The 24,290-nt window shown below is 42.7% G+C and overlaps 1 protein-coding gene across 3 annotated transcripts in view; it reads right to left on the bottom strand.

Annotated features, from left to right (window-relative positions):
• LCMT2 (leucine carboxyl methyltransferase 2) overlaps nucleotides 1-24,290 on the bottom strand; it is a 101,778-nt gene that overhangs the window by 32,164 nt on the left and 45,324 nt on the right. For all 3 annotated transcript variants that reach the window (XM_030212738.1, XM_030212747.1, XM_030212754.1), the window contains 2 exons: nucleotides 23,808-24,065; nucleotides 19,058-19,288 (listed from right to left, as the gene is read on the bottom strand). In XM_030212738.1, coding sequence (XP_030068598.1) covers nucleotides 19,058-19,288; nucleotides 23,808-24,065 — 489 coding nt within the window. The remainder of the gene's footprint in view (nucleotides 1-19,057; nucleotides 19,289-23,807; nucleotides 24,066-24,290) is intronic.

Genomic DNA, 24,290 nt, shown 5'->3' with positions numbered 1-24,290 from the left:
GCCTGAAGTGGGAATCGAACTCAGTTCCCCAGTTCATGAGGACCAGAGTCCACCACCCTAACCACCCTTTTTTCCATTATCGGCTGAAGCCGGCCATCTCTTAAGCACGCCCCCGTCCCGCCTTCGGTACCTTGCTGACACGCCCCCTTTAACTTTGGCCGGCCCTGCGACGGAAAGCAGTTGAAGCCGGCCAAAATCGACTTTCGATTATACCGATTTTGGCCAGCTTTTGGAGATGGCCGGCCATCTCCCGATTTGTGTCGGAAGATGGCCGGCCTTCTCCCTCGAAAAGAAGCAGGACAGTCAGTCAGCAAGGAACCAACCGTGTCAGTCAAGGCACATCAGGGGGGGAAAAACAATAACGGGAGAAAGAAGGCTGGGAGAAAGGAGAAAGAAGGCTGGGAGAAAGGAATTATCTATTTACACTGAATGCAAGATGGAAGAGCCAAGTTTTTTGTTCACGTTTAAAATTCTTAAAAGACAGTTCCGAGTGAATTAACAAAGGAAGCAAGTTCCAGTAAAACAGAGCTGCAAAAAAGAAAGCCTGATGTCGAGTTGACTCGAGTTGGGCAGAGCAAGGGCCAGGAAGAACAAGGAGAAAGCAAGTGTGGTGGTGAATTAGGGTAAGTAAGGCGGGAAGGGGGTAAAGCCTAAGCAAAAAGCCTTGAAGGTTAAAGTAAGCAGTTTGTAGATTATCTGCTTTTCCTTGGGAAGCCAGTGGAATTGCTGAAAAGTAGGGAGAGATGTGACCATGTTTGTGGAGGTAGCAAAGGAGACGCATAGCAGTATTTTGCAATGATTAGAGTTTTATGTGACATGATTGAGAACACCCTAGATAAACAATATTACAGTAGTCTAGTCTGGTTGTTAACAAGGCTAGAATAAGCGAATGGAATACATTGAAATCGAAATACCTCCTAACACAATATAATTGTCTCAACATATAAAAGCCAGTCTTACAAGATTGGATACTTGAGCAGAAAAAGTGATATTTGAATCAAGGATAATGTCCAAGTAGCAAAAGTTAGAAATAGGTTGAATCAGAGTATCAAAGAGAATTAACGGGGTAGTGGGAGTGGAAAGACCACTGGTGAACCAGTATGCCACTGTTTTGTCTTTGTTAAGAACACGATGGTGGTCCAACAGTCAATTTGAGATTAGACGTAAACAGTCCTGAAGGGGTCTGATAGAAGAGGACATAAAAATGGGCAGAAGATTGGATCAGAGTGGCAAGAGGAGCCAGAAACAGGATGAAAAATAGAGGGAATGGTACAGACCCCTGCAGAGCACCACAAGATAGTGGATGAGGGGAAGAAGTAGCAGAAGTTACAGATACTGTGTAGGACAGGTTAGAGAGAAATTAAATAAACTAGGATAGAACAGTCCCTGATAACCCAAGGGAAGCAAGGAAGGAAAGGAGAAGGGAGTGATTAACCAGATCGAAGGCAGCCGAAGGAAATAGCCTGAACAATATAATTCTTATCTAAATAAGAATAGTTCTCACCGAGTACAGCAGTCAATACTGTTTCAGTGTTAAACTGTGAGTGGAATCCAGATTGTCTCGGGTGGAGGGCAAGTGATTTTTTGAGAAAGGAGAGGAACTCAGTGTAGACAACTTTTTCAAGGACCTTAGATAGGAAGTATCCGTCCCTTTCTCTCTGAGCACTCTACCAGAACCCTTATCCACACTCTTATCACCTCTCGCCTAGATTATTGCAACCTGCTTCTCACTGGCCTCCCACTTAGCCATCTCTCTGCTCTTCAATCAGTCCAAAACTCTGCTGCGCGACTCATTTTCCACCAGAGTCGCTATGCTCACATTAGCCCTCTCCTCAAATCACTTCACTGGCTCCCTATCCGTTTCCGCATTCAATTCAAACTTCTCTTACTGACCTATAAGTGCATTCACTCTACCGCTCCCCAGTACCTCTCCACTCTTGTCTCTCCCTACGCCTCCCCAAGGATACTCCGTTCTGTGGATAAATCTCTCGTCTGTCCCCTTCTCCTCTACTGCTAATTCCAGACTCCGTTCCTTTTATCTCGCTGCACCTCACGCCTGGAATAGACTTCCCGAGCTTGTACGTCTAGCCCCGTCTTTGGCCGTTTTCAAATCCAAGCTAAAAGCCCACCTCTTTAATGCTGCTTTTGACTCCTAACCACTACTCACTTGCCCTGTACCCTTTTATCTCCACCTTTTAATTCCCTTACCTCTTAGTTGTTCTGTCTGTCCTATGTAGATTGCGAGCTCTTTGAGCAGGGACTGTCTTTTCATGTATGGTGTACAGCGCTGCGTATGCCTTGTAGCGCTATAGAAGTGATAACTAGCAGTAGTAGTAGTAAGTATAGATTGGATATCAAATAGTAGTGAGATGGATCAGAGGGATCAAGAGAAGGTTTTTTTAAAAATTGGACAAATAGCGCCCACGTTCCATGCAACTGGAACCTGACCGGAAGAGAGCAATTATTAATGAGGGAAAGAATTTTTGGTAGAAGTTGCAGTTCAGGAGTACGAAGCCAAGCTGACAGAAAAGGGTCGAGAGAGCAAGAAGTAGTTTTAGAGCTGCCATTAATTTAGTGAGGGACCCTAGAGATTGTGTCTGGAAAGAGAACCAAGATGGAGGAATCAGGGAAGAGCAAAGAATTTTCTCTTGTGCTGGTATCAGGAGAAGAAAAAGAGAGAATTGTTAACTGAGGCTGGGAAACATGATACCAGGTCACAGATCTTGGTGTGAAAGTATTGGGCTAGAGCTTCAGCAGAGGGGCCGAAATAGTTAGAGGAGTCCTGGTATGTCAGCTGATGGAAAGATAGAGAAAAATTCTTTGGTTGAGTTTGGGGCCTGCAAAAAGTGATCAGAAAAATACTGATCTTTTGCCTTAAGTGAAAATTAAAGTTCCTGAGTATAGATTTAAACGTTTTCAAATCATTATCCGACCTTGTTTTCCTATACAGTTCTTGCCTATGCAAATTTCTCAAAGCTCAATCACAGAAAAGATTCTAAGGGGGAAGGGCCATTTTGACAATAATTCTAAGAAAACAAGCACCCCAAGCATTCTGGATACTCTGAGGGGCATTTTTGTTACGATGTCTAAGTCTGACTGGACGTTTTGCTCAAAACATTCAAAATTCAAATAGCAAATATAGCGATTTTTGAAACAGCAAAACATCTATTTTTCTTTTGAAAATGGCCACTTGCTAGATGTTTTTGTGCTCTGAGCACTTATTTTGGTCAAAGTGAAAAACGCACAAAATCAAGCCACTGGGATGTAGGAGGAGCCAGCATTCTTAGTAGACTGGCCACACAGACACCCAGCAGAGTACAGGGGCACCCTAGGGGGCACTGCAGTAGACTCCAGGGAAAAGCTCCCAGGTACACATCTCACCGTTACCCCCCTTATATTGTTTGGGGAGCCCTCCAAACCCCATTGTACCCAACTATACACCACTACAATAGCCCTTATGGCTGCAGGTGTCACATATATGTGGGTACAATAGGTCTTTGGTAGGTTTTGGGGGGCTGACATTTGTCACCACAAGTATAACAGTTAGAGGGGATTATTGCCCTGGGTCACCACTACAATAGCCCTTATGCCTGCAAGTATCACCACTATGCAGGTACTGTAGGTTTTTAGTGGGTTTTGGAGGGCTCACATTTTCCACCACAAGTGTAACAGAGTGGGGATATGGACCTGGGTTCCCTTCTCTACAGTCCACTGCACCAACCACTAGGCTACTCCAGTGATCTGCTTGATGCTCTATTAATAAGACTGGCCATAATATCTGAAGCTGTCATAGTGGCCATAATATCTGAAGCTGTCATAGAAGCTGGTATGTACTGTTTCTTTTAAATCTTTGGGGAGTAGGAGAGGGGTCAGTGACCACAGTGGGAGTAAGGGGTGACATTCCTTTATTCCTCCAGTGGTAATCTGGTCATTTAAGACACTTTTTTAGTGCCTTAAGTCGTTATTAAAATAGGTCTAGCTCAAAACATTTTAGTTTTATTCCTGGACATTTTGGTTTTGTTCCATTATGGCAGAAACATGTTCAAGTGTTCAGAATGTCCTAATCCCATCCCCAACACACCCATTACTGATTTAGACACACTGCAGATGAAATGCATAGATAAACTTGTGCAAAACAGGTTTTGAAAATAGCAATTTGAACGTTTTGGCAAGCAAAACGTCCAAATGCTGCTTTATGCCACTTTTTAGCGTTTTTGTCTTTTGAAAATAAGCCCTATATGTACTTGATTCAGTGAGGTGCTATATTAATTTTTATTATTATTTACTATTAGGATTTATTTACAGCCTTTTTGAAAGAATTCACTCAAGGCGGTGTACAGTAAGAATATATCAAACATAAGCAACAGACAATTACAGCAGTAAAAATATTCAAACAATACAAAGTATGGTATTTTAACTGTTACACCTGCAAATAGTTGTGTGCTGCCCAAAGACCTCTGACCTGTTGTAAGGATTAGGACAGTGTTTCCCACCTTCTTCAAGCTAAGCATCTCCTAAGTGAAACAAATTTCAACCGAAGTACCCCTGAGCAGCACAGATTTTGAAATGGATATTTTATTGTTAAACAGTTAACTAACTAGGCAACATACATAACAAATACAGGTCACTGCAAATGACATACAGAACAAGACACCGTTGGAATGATCTGTTATATTTCGCTCTCATATAAACTATTTGGCTCCTTGATCAGGAGGTGTGTTATTCTTACAAACTGAGTAAAAATTAACAATGAGACTTAGATGGGGCATATTAATAAAAATAGGAGAAAATAAAGTTCTCCACAAAACTTGCTATGCTATCAGAGACTTATTTCTCACCAACTCTCTTAATTAAAGAGTCGAGGCAAATTACATCAAATTAGGTAAGAGACTGATACAATCAGGAATTAACATATTAATAAAAACTAAACAAGAAATTGCCCCCCCCCAACTAACAAATAAGTCTTCAAAGATTTTCAAAACAATAAATAATTACTCATTAAATGCAACTCTAAAGGAACATTATGCCAATGATTAACTAAAGAAAAGAAAAAACTGAGAAAAAGCTGCCTTAAACTGAATGAATACCTTTGGTTGAAGGAAAAGCTTCAACATCAAATGGTTACAGCTTCTAGAGCTTGTCCTAAATTTTAACAAATTTACTAATTGAGTTCAACTAGAAGGCCAGTACCCTCCAAAAACTTAAATACAAAGTATTTTAAAAATAATCTGAGCTTGCACAGGCAACCAATGTAAAGCACCCAATAAAGGGGTTACATGATCCATTTGAAACTTCTAAAATATCAACCTAGCAGCTGAATTTTTAATCGTTTGTATCCTAGATACCTGCCTGGAAGATAACCCCAGATATCTAATAATGATAAAATAGCTAATTGCACAAGAATCCTAAAATGATCTTGTAAAAAATAAGATCTTAACAATCTCGGTTGTTTCAATTTAAAATAAGCTTTTCTGATCAGACCATTAATCTGCGACTCCATGGAGGTTCTTGCTACCTTTAACTTGGATCCATCATTATACAAGATCACCTGATGAATTTTTCCTAATCCAAAGAAAGCCACAATACCTTAGTCTTTTCAGTATTAAGCTTACGTTTAAACTTAGCTGACCAACCTTTTATCCTGTTTATACACATATTAATCTTAGAAGAGACAGAACCCACAACTTGACCAACAGGGGTCAAAAAGAAAATATAATCCGCATGACGACAACATGAGCACACCAGGTTTCAATAAAATTGACCAAGAGAGCTCATATATAAGTTAAAACAGGAGCACAGACATAGGAAAGTCCCAGGGAACGCCACAAGGGGATTCCAATTTCATTCTTTTCTCTGGAAAAATGAAACATGAATTCTGATTGAATCATCAAGGGAAAATTCTCCACTCTTGTGAGGTACTTTTGTTTTTTTTTATAACTATGTCCCAATGAACCAAAGCACCTTACTATGCACATACCAAATAAAAATTAAAAACAAATAGCACATAGTAATGACACAGAAGAAGAAACTGTATTCAGAACATACAAGGAATGCAACCACAGCCATTTAAACTGAAAAATTGTGGACTGTTAAAATATAGTGAAATATAGGCACACACTTCTGCTTTTACAGTTTAAATGGGAGCTCTGGGCTTTTTGGATGAAATAAGAATTCTGAAACTTGGTTTCAGTGTACTGATTTCTACAATCAGGTCACTTACCGGACAGAAGTGTTTTCTCATTTTACATTTGAGAACTATTAGTTGAGAGAAGCTGGTTTCACATGGAAAAAATAGTTAATTACCCGATACTTTTCTTTCCTTTAGTCCCAAAGGATCAGGCCAGATAAATGGGTTGTGACAATCTGCCAGCAGGTGGAAATAGAGAACTCTAATCAGTTGTGCCTCATAAGCTCCTGCGTTTAGCGACCAAGACAGTATTCGATAAAGCAGTGAAAGAGAGTGACTTCCAGAGAAAAACCTCCAGCCTCTAGATAGAAAAAGAACTACGAAATAAAGGGCATAACTCATGCCTTACAAATAACTGAACCAGAACAATACAAATTACACAGAACCCGAAAAAACTGAAACCATTACAGAAGGGTGGGCTCTAGATTGATCCTTTGAGACTAAAGGAAAGAAAATTATTAGGTAATTAACTAATTCTCCCTTCCATTACGTCCCAAGGATCAATCCAGACAAATGGAATGTACAAAAATAATCCTTAAGCGTGGAGAGACTGTGACATCCCTGAAGCAAGAACCGTGGCCCCAAAGGAAGCATCTGATTGAGCAGACAGATCTGAACAGTAATGCTTAAAGGAATGAGAAGACCATGTCACTGACAGACAGATCTCTGCCAACGAAACTGCCATAGAGGACTCTGCCAAAGAAGTCACCAAACACTTTGCAGAATGAGCCTCGATGTGAATGGGAGCAGATCTACCCGTCAGAATGTAAGCTGAAGAAATAGCCTCCTTAAGCTACTGTCACTTTGGAGGCCAGTAAACCCTTTCAGGGTCCCGTAAAGAGGACAAAAAGATGATCAGACCACCTGAAATTGTTGGTAGCAGTAAGATAGTGCATAAGGATACGCTTCACATTCAACAGTCACAGGGAAGCGTATTACGAAGAACAGACCACCATAGAAAAAGAAGGAAGAAACAGTCTGATTGACATGAAAAGGAGATACAATCTTCGGCAAAAAAGGACGGAACTGTACATATGGAATCTCCAGAGTCAGAAAAGCGGAGAAAGGGATCCCTGTAAGAGAGCTTGAAGCTCTGAAATTCTCTGTGCTGACAAAATGGCAACAAGAAATACTGTCTTTAAAGTAAGAACTTTGATTGTTGCTGAACAAAGGGACTCAAAGGGGGCCGACTGCAGAGCCTTAAGAACCACTTGTAAGATTCCTACAAGGACAAATACTGCAGAGAGGGGGACGCAGATGAATGATTCCCTTCAGGAATCGCACTGGGTGAGCAGCCAATGAAGCATTCTATATCTTGCCTCTATGACACACCAACGCTGCCACCAGAACCTTCAGCAAATTGAGAGCTAAGCTTTTTTTGAATCTCTCCTGAACGAAGGATAAAATTTGAGAAAAGGAAGCACAAATAGAGAAACATCATTCTGTGCAGACCAGCTCTCAAAAGTTCTCTACACTCTAGCATAAGAAGAAGTGGTGAACCGCTTTTGGGCTTGCAGCAAGGTAGTAACAATATCATCTGTGCAACCCTTGTTCCTCAATCACCCTCTCTCAAGAGCCAAGCTGTAAGACCAAAGCAGGAGGGATCCTCCATAAATACTGGTCCTTGGTGCAATAAGCCTGTCTGTGGAGGAAGAGTCAACCGAGGAGCAATTTGAAGATGGATGAGGTCTGCATACCAAGGATGTCTGGGCCAGTCCGGAGCTACAAAAAAGACCTTCCCAGGATGATGTGCAATCCTGTGCAACATCCTTCCCACGAGACGCCATGGAGGAAACACATAAAAGAAGGCCATCCGACAGCCAAGGCTACACCAGTGCATCTGTGCCTAGGGAATTCTCCCTGAAGCGGTTGAGTCTGGATGCCATGGGGTCCAGAACTGTAAGGCCCCACTGTGTGGAAATGAGGTGAAAAAGAAGTCTTTGACAGCTGCCATTCCCCCGGCTTGAGAGATAATCTGCTGAAGAAATCCGCTTGCGAGTTCAGTGAACCTGCTATGCGAGACGCTGAAATCATCAGACTGTTCAATTCCACCCATTGAAAAAGAAGATGTACCTCCTGGGATAGAGATATGCACTTTATTCCTCCTTGGCTGTTGATGTAAGACATGGCTGTGACATTGTCCGAGAGCACGCGCACCAGCCTCCCATGAAAAGGCGGCGCAAAGGCTAGTAGAGTTTTCCAGACAGCTTGAATTTCCAACCTGTTGATGGACCAGGTCTCCACTCTTGACCAGTGGCCCTGCGCAGAGTGGTGGAAATAATGGGCTCCCCATACAAAGAGGCTAGCATCTGAGGTGAGAACACACCAACTGGGAGTCTGCAAGGGCAACTCCACCTGAGTGTGTGCAGGGAGAAGCCACCAAGTCAGACATTGTCTGGCTTGATGCGTCCATGGCACCAGCTGGTCTTGTTCCCGAGACCGGAGACCACTGGCTCAACAGGGAAAACTGTAGGGGCCGCATGTGAAACTTCACCCAAGGCAGAAAATCTAAAGTTGCCACCATAGAACCAAGAACCTGAGCATGATCCCACACCTGTGGGCAGGAAAGAGAGAGACCTGAGAATTTGCAGTCTGAGCTTGAGCTGACGATGCCGAGGCAGGAAAATCTTCGCCGCCTGGGTACTGAATCACATTCCCAGAATCCAGGGTCTGGGTGGGGGTGACATGACTCCTCTTGTAATTCACCACCCAACCCAGAAAGAAGAGACAGGACTGTCTGTATACTGCAAAGGTTCTCTTGATAAGAAAGCACTTGAATTAGCAAATCATACTCTGGCATTATTTGGAGGAAGCTTGGGTTTACAGGTTGAACAGACTGATGAGCTCCTAATAAGACCAGAAACTGGTGACGTGGTGGATTTTTGGTTATTCACATACGCCATACTTGGCACTGACTGGATATCCCGGACACTGTTGCATCTGCTGCACCAAAATCCGAATCACCCCACTCACTCAGATTACCCCAACAACATGATGTTATTTCATGTAACACCAGACAACAGCACCCTAAAAGTTACCTTACTGACGAAGGAACCAATCGGTGCCTTGCAGTTATTGACGGTCCCCGTAACCCTACAGTTTTCTCTGCCCCAGATGCCAGTGCAGAGCATATCCTACCTAGTCCACCTAGTACACCCGCCCAATATGTGGCATTGCACGAGAATTCATGGCATTATGTTCAGCCATGGATTGATAATCTTGCAGGATGGTCTGAGGCTCTCCAGCCCCAGTCCGCCCTTTTCCCACGTGAAGGATCCTTGCGGTCTGACAAACTCTCGTTAGTGCGAGACCTTATCTATGACCACCCTGACCCCCATTGGGATCAGAAAACAACCCTTTACCTAATCCAGGGTCTTCAGGTTTGGAAAAAGTATGAGAATCAATTTCCCCCAAATGTCGCGATAAAGCCCTCTACATCCTCAATTGTCAAACTCTTTCCCCTGTTGAATAAGATGTCAGGTGGTGTCCCTCATACGGAATACACCCCACTTTCGGCTGTTGAACTAAATAGCCTTATACTGCAGCTCCCAGATATTGCAATGGGAGGCAACCGATGGTTAAAGAAATTGCAGGACATTACACTAGGCTCCACCTTGTCAGTCGGTGATATGAAAGCACTATTGGGCAGAACCCCACATGCTAGTGTCACCGATATATTCACTCAATCAGGCTATGCCAAATTTGTAACAGATACTCAGTATGATGGCAATCCTTTGACAGAGATTCAGACCAAAGTATTTCAGGAAATCCGGACCATGTATCCGGCTCTTAAAGATTTTTCAGTTATCACTTCCCAAAGATGGGAAATGGACTCAGAGCCTATTGAGGCTTATTTACTCAGACTCCAAGACCTCTTTAAAGAAGAGACAGAGGAAAAATTTGACTCTGATAATGCCCTTCCAGTGTTCTACCATTTACTTAAGGGAACCTTACCTTCAGAAATCAAGAATAAATTAGAAAACACAGTTGGTCTCCAACTAGAAAAATGGCCAAAAATTCGCGAACACATTCTACATCATTGTAGAAGGCTTATTAAAAGCAAGCAAGATGAAGCTCAACATCGTAAGACAGTACGCACTAACTTAGAAGTGCTACAAACTGAAGATCTCAAAGAGAAAAGAGCCTCCAAGAGCACTGACACAGATCCCAATACCCCCGAGACCTCTCCCCCTGTTATTGTTATGTATGCTGACCAACGCTATGACAATAACACCCGAAATCAGGGCCCACGGCCCTACCACCCAGACCGTAGAACTGATTACCCTGAAGAACGTGGTCGCCGTTCTCAACCTCAAAGAGGCCCCCCAAGGGGCCCGTCTGATTCCAATAGACGACCCAGAGACTACCGTTCCCGGCCTAGTCCTGATCGCTTTCCAGATGTCCAGTGCTACCGCTGTCAGCAATACGGTCATTATGCACGGGAATGCTCGCTACCACCACAAAATGAACTTATGAATCAAATCCGCCGTCAAAACCTTCAAAATCCCCCAGGACGGCAGTCATTCCCATTATGGAACCCAGATCAACGCCGCCCACAGTGACTAGGCGTAGTCCGCACTGCAGCAGGATTGGATGATCCTATGATCACCCTGCTTATCTGTGATGTTCCCGTCCCCTTTTTAATTGACACAGGCGCTTCCCGCTCTGTGCTAGCCCACGTGCCGCACAAACTGCAGAAGCTTCTCAAAGTTTCTCCAGACATTATTACCACCACAGGATTTGATGGTGTCCCAACGGACACACCACTGCTTGAACCCCTGCCCATTAAATATGCCGATCTACAACTTTCGGCTCCCTTTTTGTATGCCCCACTATGCCCTGTCAATTTACTTGGAAGAGATCTGTTGACATTGTTTCACTTTGAAATTCATTTTGATCCTTCCCCTAATGAAAGCACTTCACTCATGATGGCTGTCACCTCTATGGTTGAGAAACAAATAGAGGTTGCACTGAATGACCTACCAGGTTTTCTTTGGGCCACACCTGAGAAACCCTATGGTGAAGTAACGGGCCCACCCCATCGTATCCAGCTCTTACCTGGCTGTAAAGGCCCCAAAATCGCCCAACATCCACTGAAGCCTGAAGTTATTGCTGGAGCTCAGGAACAAATTGATTCCTTGTTACAACAGGGTATTATTGAAAAGTGTAATTCACCATACAACACTCCATTGTTCCCTGTCCCAAAGAAAGAACCTGGCGCCTTCCGTATAGTACAAGACTTACGAGCGCTAAATGACCTCACTTACCAGCCTAACCATCTCAAGACCGGCCACTTCCTTCAGCAGGCCAGCCTGAAAACCCAGATCTCCGTCCAGATTCTTCAGCGCTTCCACCGCCTCAACCATGATCGATGAAAGAGAATTCAGAACTGATACTTAATTTGAGATTTACTGTTGCTGTTTAAGGACATTATAGATTCATATTTTGTTTTATTTTCAGTTTAGCAGTAATCCTGTCTATATATTGAAAAGGTTTTATTTTTATTTTTCTATTATTTCCTTTATTGTTCTAAATGTTTTTCTAAGAGTTTCCCCGTTATTTCTGTTTATGTAATTTAAATTGAAGTTGATATTGCTCAGATACAAGGGTAACATCAAACCCTAATACTGGCTATGATATCATAATGTAGGTGTAAACCCTGTTAGTATCAACCACTTATTCAATTGTTTAACTTTGGTGTAGGCTTACTTAAGTTGCATGTCTTTCTGTAGGTTTGACTAAGCTCCAAGTGGGGTAACGGATATATAAAATGCTTCCCATATTTCCAGGTCATTATGCATATGTCAAGATCCATGCATGACCTTTGTTAATATAAATTTTCCTAGGATTGACCATTTTTTGCTGTATAAGGCAACCTCATACTTGCTATCCATTTTTAGTGCTCATGATTGGATGCCAATGATGAGTAATAGTAAGGTCCAGGAATTCCGACCTGTTTAAGGATTCTGAATACCTACAACCTAAAACAGCCTGCAATCTGAGTACTAACCATATATTTGTTGAGCCACCATAACAATGCTTAATCAAAACCACTATTCCTTCCGAGGACCACTGAGATAGATACATTAGATTATCTCTCCATGCGCTATGCAACAGATATAATAGACGCCATAGAAAGACCCGCATACCTATTTGTAGATGAACTCATGGATTTGTCCCATTCATAAAACCTCAAGAGAGATGACATCAGGATTAAGCCCAAGGGGTGGGGTAATATAAAGGGAATTCCATATGCCCAAAAATATAGCATCTAAGAATGAAGTTTCCTGTCTTGCACCATATCTTCCAGCAATTTTTAAGACCAAAACTCCCCCTCTAATTTGATAGCTTGCCACCTTCTGGAACGGATGATGACGAGCTTTGTGTCACCCCTCCTCAGAGGGGGTGACAAGTGGGGAATGTATAATTATACTACAGCAAGAGGCCCTCACTGGATGCCCACCGGAAGGGTGGAAGGCCAGATTTTAGGACTCAGGCTGTAAAAATACCAGCTAGGTTTAAAAATCTATGACTGGCTGAGCAAGGACTTGCTTTTCCTGCAAGTTAATATGTGTTCTAGCTTAAGACCTATCCACTGGAATAGTGGTGGGCCAAGCTACATAACTTTAAACAGCTGAAGAGCACTGATTAGGCCTGATATCCAGCTGATGGCCTTATAGCAGAGAGCTTGGACTCTTGGTGAGTCCTAATGAAACCTGGTGCAACTTCCAAATAGAGTGTAACACACATAATGAAGAAATTAAAGACAGTAATGATAAGAAGATTGGTTCATAACACGGAGTCTGTCTTTATAAGATGGCACTCAGATCACAAGATGATATGAACCTGATATATCCAAATTTAGATATCTTCATAAAAAAAGTTGTTTTGTTCATGTTTGGATGTTTGGATACCCGTATCTAAGGAAGTGTTTACAAAAAGGGAAATTGCACAACAAGTTGCAATACTAAAACGGAAGAGCACCTGGCCGGAGGTCATGACTCATAGATTAAGCAATATTAGAGAAAAAAAACCCTCTCCATAGACTTGTATAGAGACCAGCTCCTATAAATAAGATGAGAATCAGATAGATCGTTGGAGGTTCTCCCCAACGCATCTAGGACGCAGAGCTCCAGTCAGCTGAATCCAGAATTTGCCTGATGAATGTATCTGATTAAAGTCTGATTTGGTAAGAATAAAAAGACTATTTCTTTAACTACACTGTTTCTGTCCTTGCTTCAATTTATTCTCTATCTTCTATCTGTTTTGCAAACGAACACACACACACAAGTAAGATTTCTCACTGAACATAAATAGCCAAAGATTCATTTAAATCCAAAGAGACAGAAAGCTGTGGTCATGGGAATAAGGTGTGAACTCCGCCTTCTGCTTCTGATGCCTTCCCAGAACAGACCCCCATGGGTCTGGGTAACCCTGGAGGGGTCAAAAAGGGGGGCATTAAAACAGGAATAGGATGTGAACTGAGCCTTCTGATGCCTCCCCAGCACCAATACCCATGGGAAGGGGTGTCATTGGAATTCTGTACACCTCCGTGTGGAAGGATCCCACGGGGGTCTGTAGAGGGGTAGGCTAAACAGGATGTACCTGGATCCCTTGCCGGCAAAGAAAAGGCTGCCACCACTACAACTTTTGAAAATGTGTGAGGTGTAAGTGGCAAGGCCAAAAGGCATGGCCTTGAACTGAAAATAATCTCCAAAGATCGCAAACTGGAGAAAATAAGCCTCACTGAGGTCCAATGAGGTGAGAAACTCACCTGGCTGGACCGAGGCTATGACAGAATGAAGAGTCTCCATGTGCAAGTGCAGCACTCAAGACACTTGTTCACCCTTCTGAGATTCAGAACTGGGCGAAAAAAGTCTTCTTTCTTTGGGATGACAAAATAGATGGAATATTGACCCATGCCTATCTCTGCCAGAGGAACAGGCTGATCGGCCCCCAGTCGCCTTAAAGAGGCTAGGGTACTTAGCACTGCCCGACTCTTTGCAGAGCTGACGCAAGGGGACAGCATGAAAAGATCTGCATGTGGCTTTGAAAATTCTAGCTTGTACCCATGGAGCATGATACTGAGGACGCACTGGTCTGCAGTAATGGTGGTCCACTGCTTGTGAAAGTGGGAAAGAAGCCCATCTTTGTCTACATGCAAGAAGTGAACCTCGACTCAGTCATTGTGAGGGCTGCGAAGAGGGAGAGGTTCTTGAAGAAGCAGAAAATGGCTTCTTACGTCCTCGAAAGGAAGATCGAGCCTGAGGAAAGCGAGGTTTTTGAGCAGAAGCACTAACCTTCCCTGGTCTATACATCTCTGCTTCTCAAAAACGAGACTTAGCTGCCTGATGAGGCTTAAGGCTTCTCCTCAGGTAGCCGCTAGACCTTGGAATCTCCCATGTCTTTAACAATCTTCTCCAAATCCGCACCAAAGAGTAGTTTCCCCCCAAAAGAGCAACTTCGTCAGACGAGATATGGATGCTACATCAGCGGCCAAATGCCTCAAACATAGCCAGCATCACGCCAAAACAGCCAAGGCCATACTCTTAGCTAATGCTTGGAGAACATCATAAAGAATGTCTGACAAATAGGACAACCCCGCCTCTAGGGTAGGGAGAAAGTCTGGAGGTGAGTCCAACATGGAAAACTGTTGAATCCACGATAAAGAAGCCCTGGCAACAAAAGAAGAAACTGCTGCCTGAGAATTTAACACAGCTAGTTGAAAAGCAAGATTCAAGGAAGCCTCAAGCTTGCAGTCATGCATATCCTTTAATGCAATGCCATCTTCAACAGGCATAGTGGTACATTCAGAAACCACTGTAATGGCATCAGCCTTAGGCAGAGCAAACTGCTCTAAATCAGATGGCAGAAGGGGATACAATTTGGACATAGTGAGAGCCACCAGAAGGTTAGAATCAGGGGTCTCCCACTAAGCTGCAATAAGCTCTTCCATAGCCTCATGAATATGGAAAGATACAAGAGATCTCTTATTACCTGACACAACAGATGGAACAGGACCAGAGGACTGAAAAGCAGGGAAAGAAATGTTTAAAGCCTCCATAGATTTTATGATCAACAGAGGCAACTCCGCTGCCTAGCTGCAGTAGGATCATCACCCCTGTCTGTCTCTGAAATGTCTGCAGAAGTAGGACAGTTAGAAGCCAGATAATTCCTCCTCTGAGTCCAGAGAAGGAACATTCTCCAAATCCTGTGAAACAGAAAGTTTTCGTTTCTTAGGAAGCTGTTCCTCAAAAGCAATGTGATTGGAAGAAGGAGAGGCAGCTTGAGCTCACTAATTAAAAGGCCTGATGTAATAAATTAAGAAATGTAGGTGAAAACAGCAGGGCAGAGAACTTCTACACCCCCCCTCCAAAAAAAAACACAAAAAACATCCCGAGTCATGGTTGCAGGCGAGGAAACCTCTGACAAAATGGCCACTGAAGCCTCATGGTGCACAGAAGTCGTTAGCGCTGAGCCCGCCAAAACCACCATTAGAGCGGGGCCGGACTGAACTCCCGGAGACGGAGTACTGACGGCCAAAGTAAGCAAAAGCTGCATGTCCACAGAAGTAAAGCAAAGAGTGCAGAAACTGGTAGCTGAGAGCTTACCCCCACAGCGCACACGAGACTTAATAGGCTCAGACAGAGAATAAATATACTCACAGAAAACAGCCAGTCTCGTGACCTCCAAGGTACTGAAGCCCCACAATCTTCCCACAGCACAAGTGCTCTCAAAAAGAAACGCAGTGGCTGTTTTTTTGTTTTAAAATAGAGGCAGGAGAAAAAAGAGAAGGGAAGACTGAGATAAAGAGGTAGAAAGTAGAAACAGGGGAGCAAGGAGGGACCTAGATCACTAGGTTTATACCTGAGGCATAGGATATTCTCAAACCCAAACTCAACTGAACCTGTAAGCAGGACAGGGGGCCACACAGAAGTCACCACAGTGCACAGGAGCTGCTATCCCACCTGTTGGAGATAAGAGAATACTGGCTTGGTTGCTAAGTGCAGTAGCATATGGGGCACAACCAAGAGTTCTCTATCTTCACCTGCTGGCGGAAGGTAACAACCCATTTGTCTGGACTGATCCTTAGGATGTAATGGAAAAGTACATTGAAGCAAAAGGTAGAAGTTCTAAGAGCCACTTTTGTTAGCTGTGGGTATTCCCTTTTCTGCATCTGCCAATATACTGTAATATTTCCCAGGCCCTCATTTTGCAGTGTTTCAGTGCAGCACAGGAAAGCTCCCAGAGTGGGCGGAAACAGCAATTGAATCAAAGTGAATTGACAAAAGTGTTTCAAGTTGATAATTAGGCCTCCAATACAGGCCTGCAGCCAGTCTGTCCTCTCTCTCTCCCACACACACTCGCACATCCCACCTGCCCTCAGTCAGTCTGCACTTCTCTTTCACATCCCACCAGCCCTCAACCTGTTTGCCTCCTCCCTCTCTGAGAGCTTATTGATTTTGCAGTCTCATGAGATTGGGAGTTGTCAGATCAACAGGCTCTTCTTGTACCCTCTACACATATCAGTTATTGCAAAATGTCTAAAGCCCTGTCTGATATTATGACAATCTATATTAAACTTTCAATATCACCTCGGTAAGGCTAACACAATCCCTGCACTGCAAAATATTATGCACAAATTATCTGCAAAAAAAGAAAAAGGGGACTTGGAACATTACCATACTATAATAGCACTAACTCTCAGGACACATTATGAATGACAAAATAGCACTGTAAGTATTATACTAGGTCCCTAACACACCATAGTAAGAAAACAGATCTCTACACAGAAACTACATGGTTGCACAATACCACACCTCGCTCACACAAGACAGACAATGACAGACTCAACAAATATGAAACAAGGACCACAGATCAGCAATAGAGATATAAAGGCAAAAAACTGAAATGGAAACCTCAAGATGTCAGTCTCAGCATATACAACAATACTAGAGAAATAGAAACTTAATTACAAGCTATCACAGATGTGTATTTCCAAAGGCTGATCTATTCCAATTAATACATTCAGAATAAAATACATTTTTCAACCTCTTATCTAACCATTTTAATTTTCCATTCGCTTTGGACCCAGTATCTCTCTGATCTCTTGTTTTTTCCCCTGTTTTTGCTGGTTCTCCGGTCAATTTGACATACCTTCTCTCTCCATGTCCACCATCCATCTTCCCGCTGCATCCCTATGTGTCCTGTCCAGCATCTTCCGTGTCCTTGTCCCTTTCCTACTCCCATATTTAGCACCTAGTCCCTGTCTCCCTATCCCCCCCTCCGTGATCAGTACCATCTCCTCTCCGTCCAACATCTTCCCTCTGTGCGTCTGTCCTTATGCTTCCTCCATGCCCAACATATTTTTCCTCCCTTCCGCGCACCCCATACTCCAATCCCATGGCTACTCTCTTTTTTTTCCATGCTTTCCCTCTGTGGTTCACATCTCTCCCTTCCTGAGTCCTGTATCTCTCACCCATCTACCCTCCCCAACCCAGTCTCTCCCCATCTCTACTGCCTTCACCCCCAGCAGCACATCTCCCTCTCTTCCACTCCCCTCCCCCAGGTCCAGCAGCACTGAAGAGACAGCAGCACGGTTATGGATCAAGGGATGTTGTTAAAGGTGAAGGCCGACCAAACTAACAGACATGACTGTAGTTAGAATGGTATGTGCACAGGAGTTCAGGAAACAGAACATGAGGTAATAGAAAAAGTAGCAGGGAGTTTTTGGCTGAAGAACATAAGAGAGAAAGATGATAAGCGAAAAGAATGAAGTAATGTCTTTTATGAAAAGGCTTTGTGTAAAAACAGTATATAAGTAGCAGCATGATTAGTAAATGTTTGAGACAGTCTCAGCCAATACTTTTGTATAAGCAGAACTGTACTCCTATGAGAAAATTTATTTTAATTCTGTATACTCTATTGGTAAGTTAATAAATTGCTTTTCTCATATGTGGCCTGGTCTTTTATCATTCCAATCTTTTCCCGGGATATGTGTGAATATTGGGATGGTGGTAAGACCTAAATCTTACCCATCCTCTCATACACGCCCCCACCAACCAGCAGCACCTCTCCCTTCTCCCCCACCATCTGAGGCCAGCAGCACCTCTCCCTTTCTGTCCCTCCCCCTCCAGACCAGCAGCACCTCTCCCTTTCTCCCCCCCTCCCTGCCAATCTGGGCCCAGCAGCACCTCTCCCTTTCTGTCCCTTCCCCCAGAGTAGCAGCACTTCTCCCTTTCTTCCTCCCCTTATCCGAGGCCAACAGTATCTCTCCCTTTCTTCCCGCCCCCTCATCCAGGGTCAGCAGCACCTTTCCCTTTCTGTCTCTCCTCCCCCAATCTGGGGCCAGCAGTACCTCTCCCTGTCTCTTCTCCTCCAATCTGGGGCCAGCAGTTCCTTTCCCTGTCGCTCTCCCCCCTGGACCAGAATCACCTTTTATTTTCTGTACCCCACTCCCAGGCCAGCAGCACCTCTTCCTTTCTGTCCCCCACCAACTCCCCCGAGCCTGTCTTAACTTGTCTGGAATGCTGCTGGTAGCGGCAGCACAGCGATTCAAACAGCCAGTTTCTGGGCCTTTGCTAGACTGCGGACTGTCTCTGAGGAAACAGAAGTTGCATCAGAGGAGGTGTGGCATGATCAAGTGAAGACCCCGAGACTGAATGGCAGCAATCCAGGCAAGTTAGAACAGACCCGGGGTCAGAGGGAGGGAGACCTGTAACACTTCATTCTGGTGTGCTGTCGCAGTGCCACATACTCCCTGCTAATGGTTCAGCACTCCATCTGTGGGACCCTCTGGATTACACTAAAGCAATGCTCTGTTATTTTATACAACTTTCAAAAACAGAAGTCATCTTTCTCCTTTCTTACCAGAAAAAAGCACCTCTGAGGCAGAGTGGCGCCAGCGGTGTGAACAGTCTGTCTCTTTCAGATGGGTTTCTGTCACTTTCACTTCTATCCTATGCTGCTTCTCATTTGTTAGTTGCTGGAACTTCAGACACAAGATTTTAGAGGCTGGAGAGATGGGGGAGTATCTCCCTCCTAGTATTAGACAGCGCTCATAATCTGAGAGCCATGTCATACTGTGAAAGAGGCGTTCATCTGCAAGAAAGCAAACACCATTCATCTTTCATATCCAACCAGGAAAAATGTTACAAGCTTCACTAGCAGGCACTATGGAGAATACGAGCACATCAATGTGATAGTGAAGTAATTGTAACTCCACTCTGTTTTCAGAGTATGTTCAGCTCTACCGTACCTGATGTTTGTAGTTAGGCAAAATATCTTGAGATGAACCTCTGCAACAGATGAGGACAAATAAACTAACATTGTCTTCCAAACCCAAGGCTTGAAAGAGGAAAATAAACTAAATGTAAGATTTTTCCAAATAATAGGCTCAGAATCAATCAATTATAAATCATTTATTTAATGACTTCACAAATGTAATGGTTTGGTAACAAGACTACTTTCAAAATCAAGTGAATTAACTGTAAACTCCTAAAACCTTTTTCAAATATGTAATTATTTTCTCTGTTCTATAGCAGATTTCTTCTATGACTGTACCACACTGTGAAGAACTAATAATACAGAAAATATAAGTTTCAATTTCTTTTCCATTTTAACTTCAAACCCACATTTTCAACAAACCTCACCCCGCCCCAGTGGGTTCTTTCTCCGTCCCCGCAGGCCTTGTCTCCATCCCCGCCCCCCATGGGCTCTGTCCTCATCTGCAGAAGCCTCGAACACTTATGATTTTATATTTAAATCTTTATTAAAATATAAAAAGGAACAATATGCTGTGCAACTGTTGTGTAGAAATTACAAATAGAGAACAATACTAACTATTTGCAGCTATAATAACACTCCTTCCCACCACCACCCTCTCTACCTTTCCAATCCCAACAATAGGTGATTTCTACTACATCAAGGAATCCTAATTCACACTGTTAAAATGTCCAGGGGTATAAAATACAACCCGTTCTATATGCCCTAGAAGGGAAAAATATGCCCTATAAAGCACTGTTATGTTTTTTTTTTTAATCTGTGGATAAAGCACTGTTATGTTTTTTTTAATTTGTGGATAAATAAGAAATCATCAACAATCTCAGGATTCAATCTACTTCTCCTGTCTTCCACAGTCCTTACTGGAATAGAAGTTGTCTTCTTAGAAGATGTGCTGGTAGCAGGATGTACAGGATCTCCCATGCAAATTTTGCTAGTTGTGGCCAGTATGTTTGCTTGTTTTTCCAAAAAATCAAAATATCTTTGTAGGCATCACTTAAACATAAATAAAAGTCCAGTTCATTAACAGGCTTCAAAATAGAAAATGACACGGGGACAAAGTTTGTCCCTTGTCCCCGTCCTTGTGGGCTCTTGTCCCCATCCCCGCAGTTACTGCGGTTCCCCGTCCCAGTGTCATTCTCTAGTTTGAAGTAAAAACAACCAACGTGGAAAGAGCTCCATATGAAACGAATAAAGTTTGCCCATCAAAGACAGCGGAAGATCACGCAAGGCCACCAACTGCAGTTTAGTCTCTTGAAGTAACTTTCAAACATTTAGGCGATACAAATAACAAAATGAGCCCTTCACCCACTGTACCGGGAAAGGAGTAGGCCAGGTCACTTGTAAGAAAGCCAGACTCCCCAGCAACTCAGACTTACCATAGTTCAGGCTAAACCCCAAGAAACTGCCATACTCTCTAAAATTTTCAAGCAGAGCAGGAAGTAATGTCTGCGGTTCACTCAGAACACCAGCAAGTCATCTGCAAACGCTGCAATTTTAAACGTATGGTGTATAGCTGTAAAACCCTTAATATCAGAATTCGAAATGATTTCTCAAATAAGGGGGTCCAATGTTAGTACAAACAAAAGGGGGAACAAGGGACATCCCTGCCGAGCTCCCCCCTCCTGATCTCAAAGAAATCCGAACATTTCCTGTTTGCATAAATCTGGGCCCTTGGATGGCAACATGTCTCTGATGGAACAGCAGAGAAGGAGTGGGGAAGGTAGGCTCTTTCCAAACGCAGAGACGGATGGACGATTAAAAATAGTTTATTGGTAACATCAAACAAATATATGACTCAACACGGCGCCGAAACACAGCTGTGTTGAGTCATATATTTGTTTGATGTTACCAATAAACCATTTTTAATCGTCCGTCCGTCTCTGCGTTTGGAAAGAGCCTACCTTCCCCACTCCTTCTCTGCTGTTCCATTGGACTTTTCGTGGGGATTTAGTGCACCTCCACACCTTGTGTGGTTTCTTCCTTGCTGCAATACAATGTCTCTACCACTTTAAGGAAGAAATCCCCCAAACCATAGGCTCTAATGGTCGCATACAGAAACCCCCACAATACTCTTATCAAAAGCTTTTTCAGCATCAAAACTAATGAGCAGTGCAGGGATACCCTCCACGTAAAATTGATTTCAAAGCCGCCAAAATCTTCAAGTAGATAGTGGTCAATAAGCACACCAAGTGATAGAAGCTCAGTACACATAACACCATCTGTAACACCCTCAAGCCCCTCCTAAATTCCCCAAGCCCCCCTTTCTCTGACCCAACCCCCGTAGTACTACGCTCCTCCCAATCTGATCCCACCTTCAACTAAACATTCTCCAACCTAAAGGTACAGGCCACTTTCGACATTATGCAATGCCCTAGCATGCACACACACATATATATATATATATATATATATATATATATATAGAATCAGTCTCTTGATCTGGCACTACTGAGTAAGTATCGTCCTGTTTCAAATTTGCCTTCTTTGAGTAAACTACTTGAAAAGGTGTGTTTTTCAGCAGCTTTTGCAACAACTAGTGTCTTCTAATATGCTTCATCTTTTTCAGGGTGGCTTTCGTCCTGGGTGCTCAACTGAGCCAGTTATTGCTTCTTTGTTGAATTTCTGTCATACTGTCATAGAACGTGCGTGGTAATGCTCTTTTGCTGGGTTCTTTAGACCTTTCATCCACTTTCAACTTGGTTAGTCACTCCCTTTTGTTATCTAGATTGTCTTCTATGGGCCTTCGTGGCACTGTGCTCCTTTAGTTTTGCTCTTTTCTCACTGATCACTCTTTTCAGGTGTCCCCTCCCATCTCATTATCCCCTATTATCCTACACACTCACTCCGTTCTGCTTTTGATTCCCATCTTTCTGTGCCATCTGCTCATTGTGCTCGCCTTAATTCCACACATGCCTCTGCATTTTTTTGTCTTCTTTTCTTTGGAATTCCTTACCTCCTGCTTTGAAAGCTGAGCTTTCATTTCTCCACTTCCACTGTCTCCTTAAAACCCATTTACTTTCTCAGGTGTTTCCATAACTCCCTAATCAGAGATTCATTCTTAGGTGGCAGGTGGGAGCGAGCAGTCGGTTGTCTCTTTGCACCCTGCCCGTTGTTACTGGATTCCCTTTTTCTGCCTTATTTCATTTCTTCTGTCCTATTGAATTTTGGCATTCCTTTCTTTATTATTTTTATTTTATATTGTACACCGCTTTGATTTGTTGTGAAATGCAGTATATCAAATCTCCGAATAAAAATAAACATGGTAAGCTGTACTGTGGAAAACAATTAGTATTATAAAAATGTTATTTGAATGTTCTAATTGTGTGCTTATTAGATATTCCATCACTATTATGCTTACATCGTATTATATCTCTGTTTATTTAAACTTCAGTGCTGTTAAATGTGTATATTTTTAATCCTGTTTCATGGTAGTCTAATTATTAGGTTTCAATTTGCTGATTTCAAATTTTCCTCTTTCATTGTATTTATGATTACACTTGTACATTTTACTATTGTTATGCTGTTAACAAAATTTTAAGTTTGATGTTAAACTGTACCTTCTGTATACCACCTTGGGTGAATCTCTTCATAAAGGCAGTTAAATCTCAATAAATAAATCTCAGGCTGGAATCTTTGTACAAAAAATTTAAGTCTGCTCTAAAAACGTATTATTTCAGACTGACATGGGCCATAAGGATCAGGTTCCTGGCTTGCTGGCTTTTTCCAATATGTTGACTTGGGGTGCAGTATGTAATGGATTCTGTATTTTTTTTTCTTTGTTCTCCCATTTTCCTAATTATAGTTTTAATCAGCAGATCAGTATAATATCCAAAAAACTTTATTAAAGATACTGTATGTTAAGACAGTTGCCCGACACAGGCTGTGTTTCGCCCAACAATAGGGCTGCGTCAGGGGCTCGTCTGTATCTTTCTTAAAAAGGAACGGTCGCACATTGCGTATCAGGACAAGGATAAAAGGAATTTTCTTTACAAAAAAACAGCATAAGTAGCACAAAACAGCGTATCCTGTTATTTCGCCAAGTGATCGATAAATAGTCTACTGTCAAGAAAATTCCTTTTATCCTTGTCCTGAAACACGGCCTGTGTCGGGCAACTGTCTTACATACGGTATCTTTAATAAAGTTTTTTTGGATATTATACTGATCTGCTGGTTTGTTTTCCACATTGGATTTTGCAGATCGTCTGCCTTGTTGTTTTCTGGGACCAATATAGTTTTAATTACATTGTAATGTTCTTTGTTTTGTGTAAACCACACTGTTACATTGATTTATTGCGGTATATCAAGTGAAATAAATATAAATAGAATAGAATTTTACCCCCTCCATTATCTGATTCATTTATCTTCACACATGCATTTCTCCATTTGCCTTCATAGCTGATAAGAGCATGAATATCTCCAAGGCGTCCATGTTGTCCATTTTTCTCCCCAAAACCTCCAGTGCTGATAACCACATCGGGTCTGAACAGTGCAGAACAGTGCCCATACCTCCTGAGGCCGCTAATTTCTGTACTACCAGGGCACAGGAAGACTGAAACAGTACCACAGATAGCTGGAGGTTCCATTACTAGGAAACCTGCAACAGATAAAGAGAAAATTTAACTGGGTAAGATTTGAACCTCACACCTAACTCCACAAGTGCCAATATGAGCTATCAGGATACTGTGTACTGTGAATAGAGCAATTTTAGTGTACAGAATCTGGGTCAAGTCTCAATTCCTATATTCTAAGACAAGAAAGATGTACAAAGAATAGAGACCCAGCAAAATCGTTTGAAGCTGAAACTGAAAGCTCAAGTTTG

Source organism: Microcaecilia unicolor, chromosome 1 (genome assembly GCF_901765095.1).
Source record: "Microcaecilia unicolor chromosome 1, aMicUni1.1, whole genome shotgun sequence".
Classification (NCBI taxonomy): domain Eukaryota; kingdom Metazoa; phylum Chordata; class Amphibia; order Gymnophiona; family Siphonopidae; genus Microcaecilia; species Microcaecilia unicolor.
Note: the sequence above shows the minus strand (reverse complement) of the source record. Positions and strands in the feature narration are given on the sequence as shown.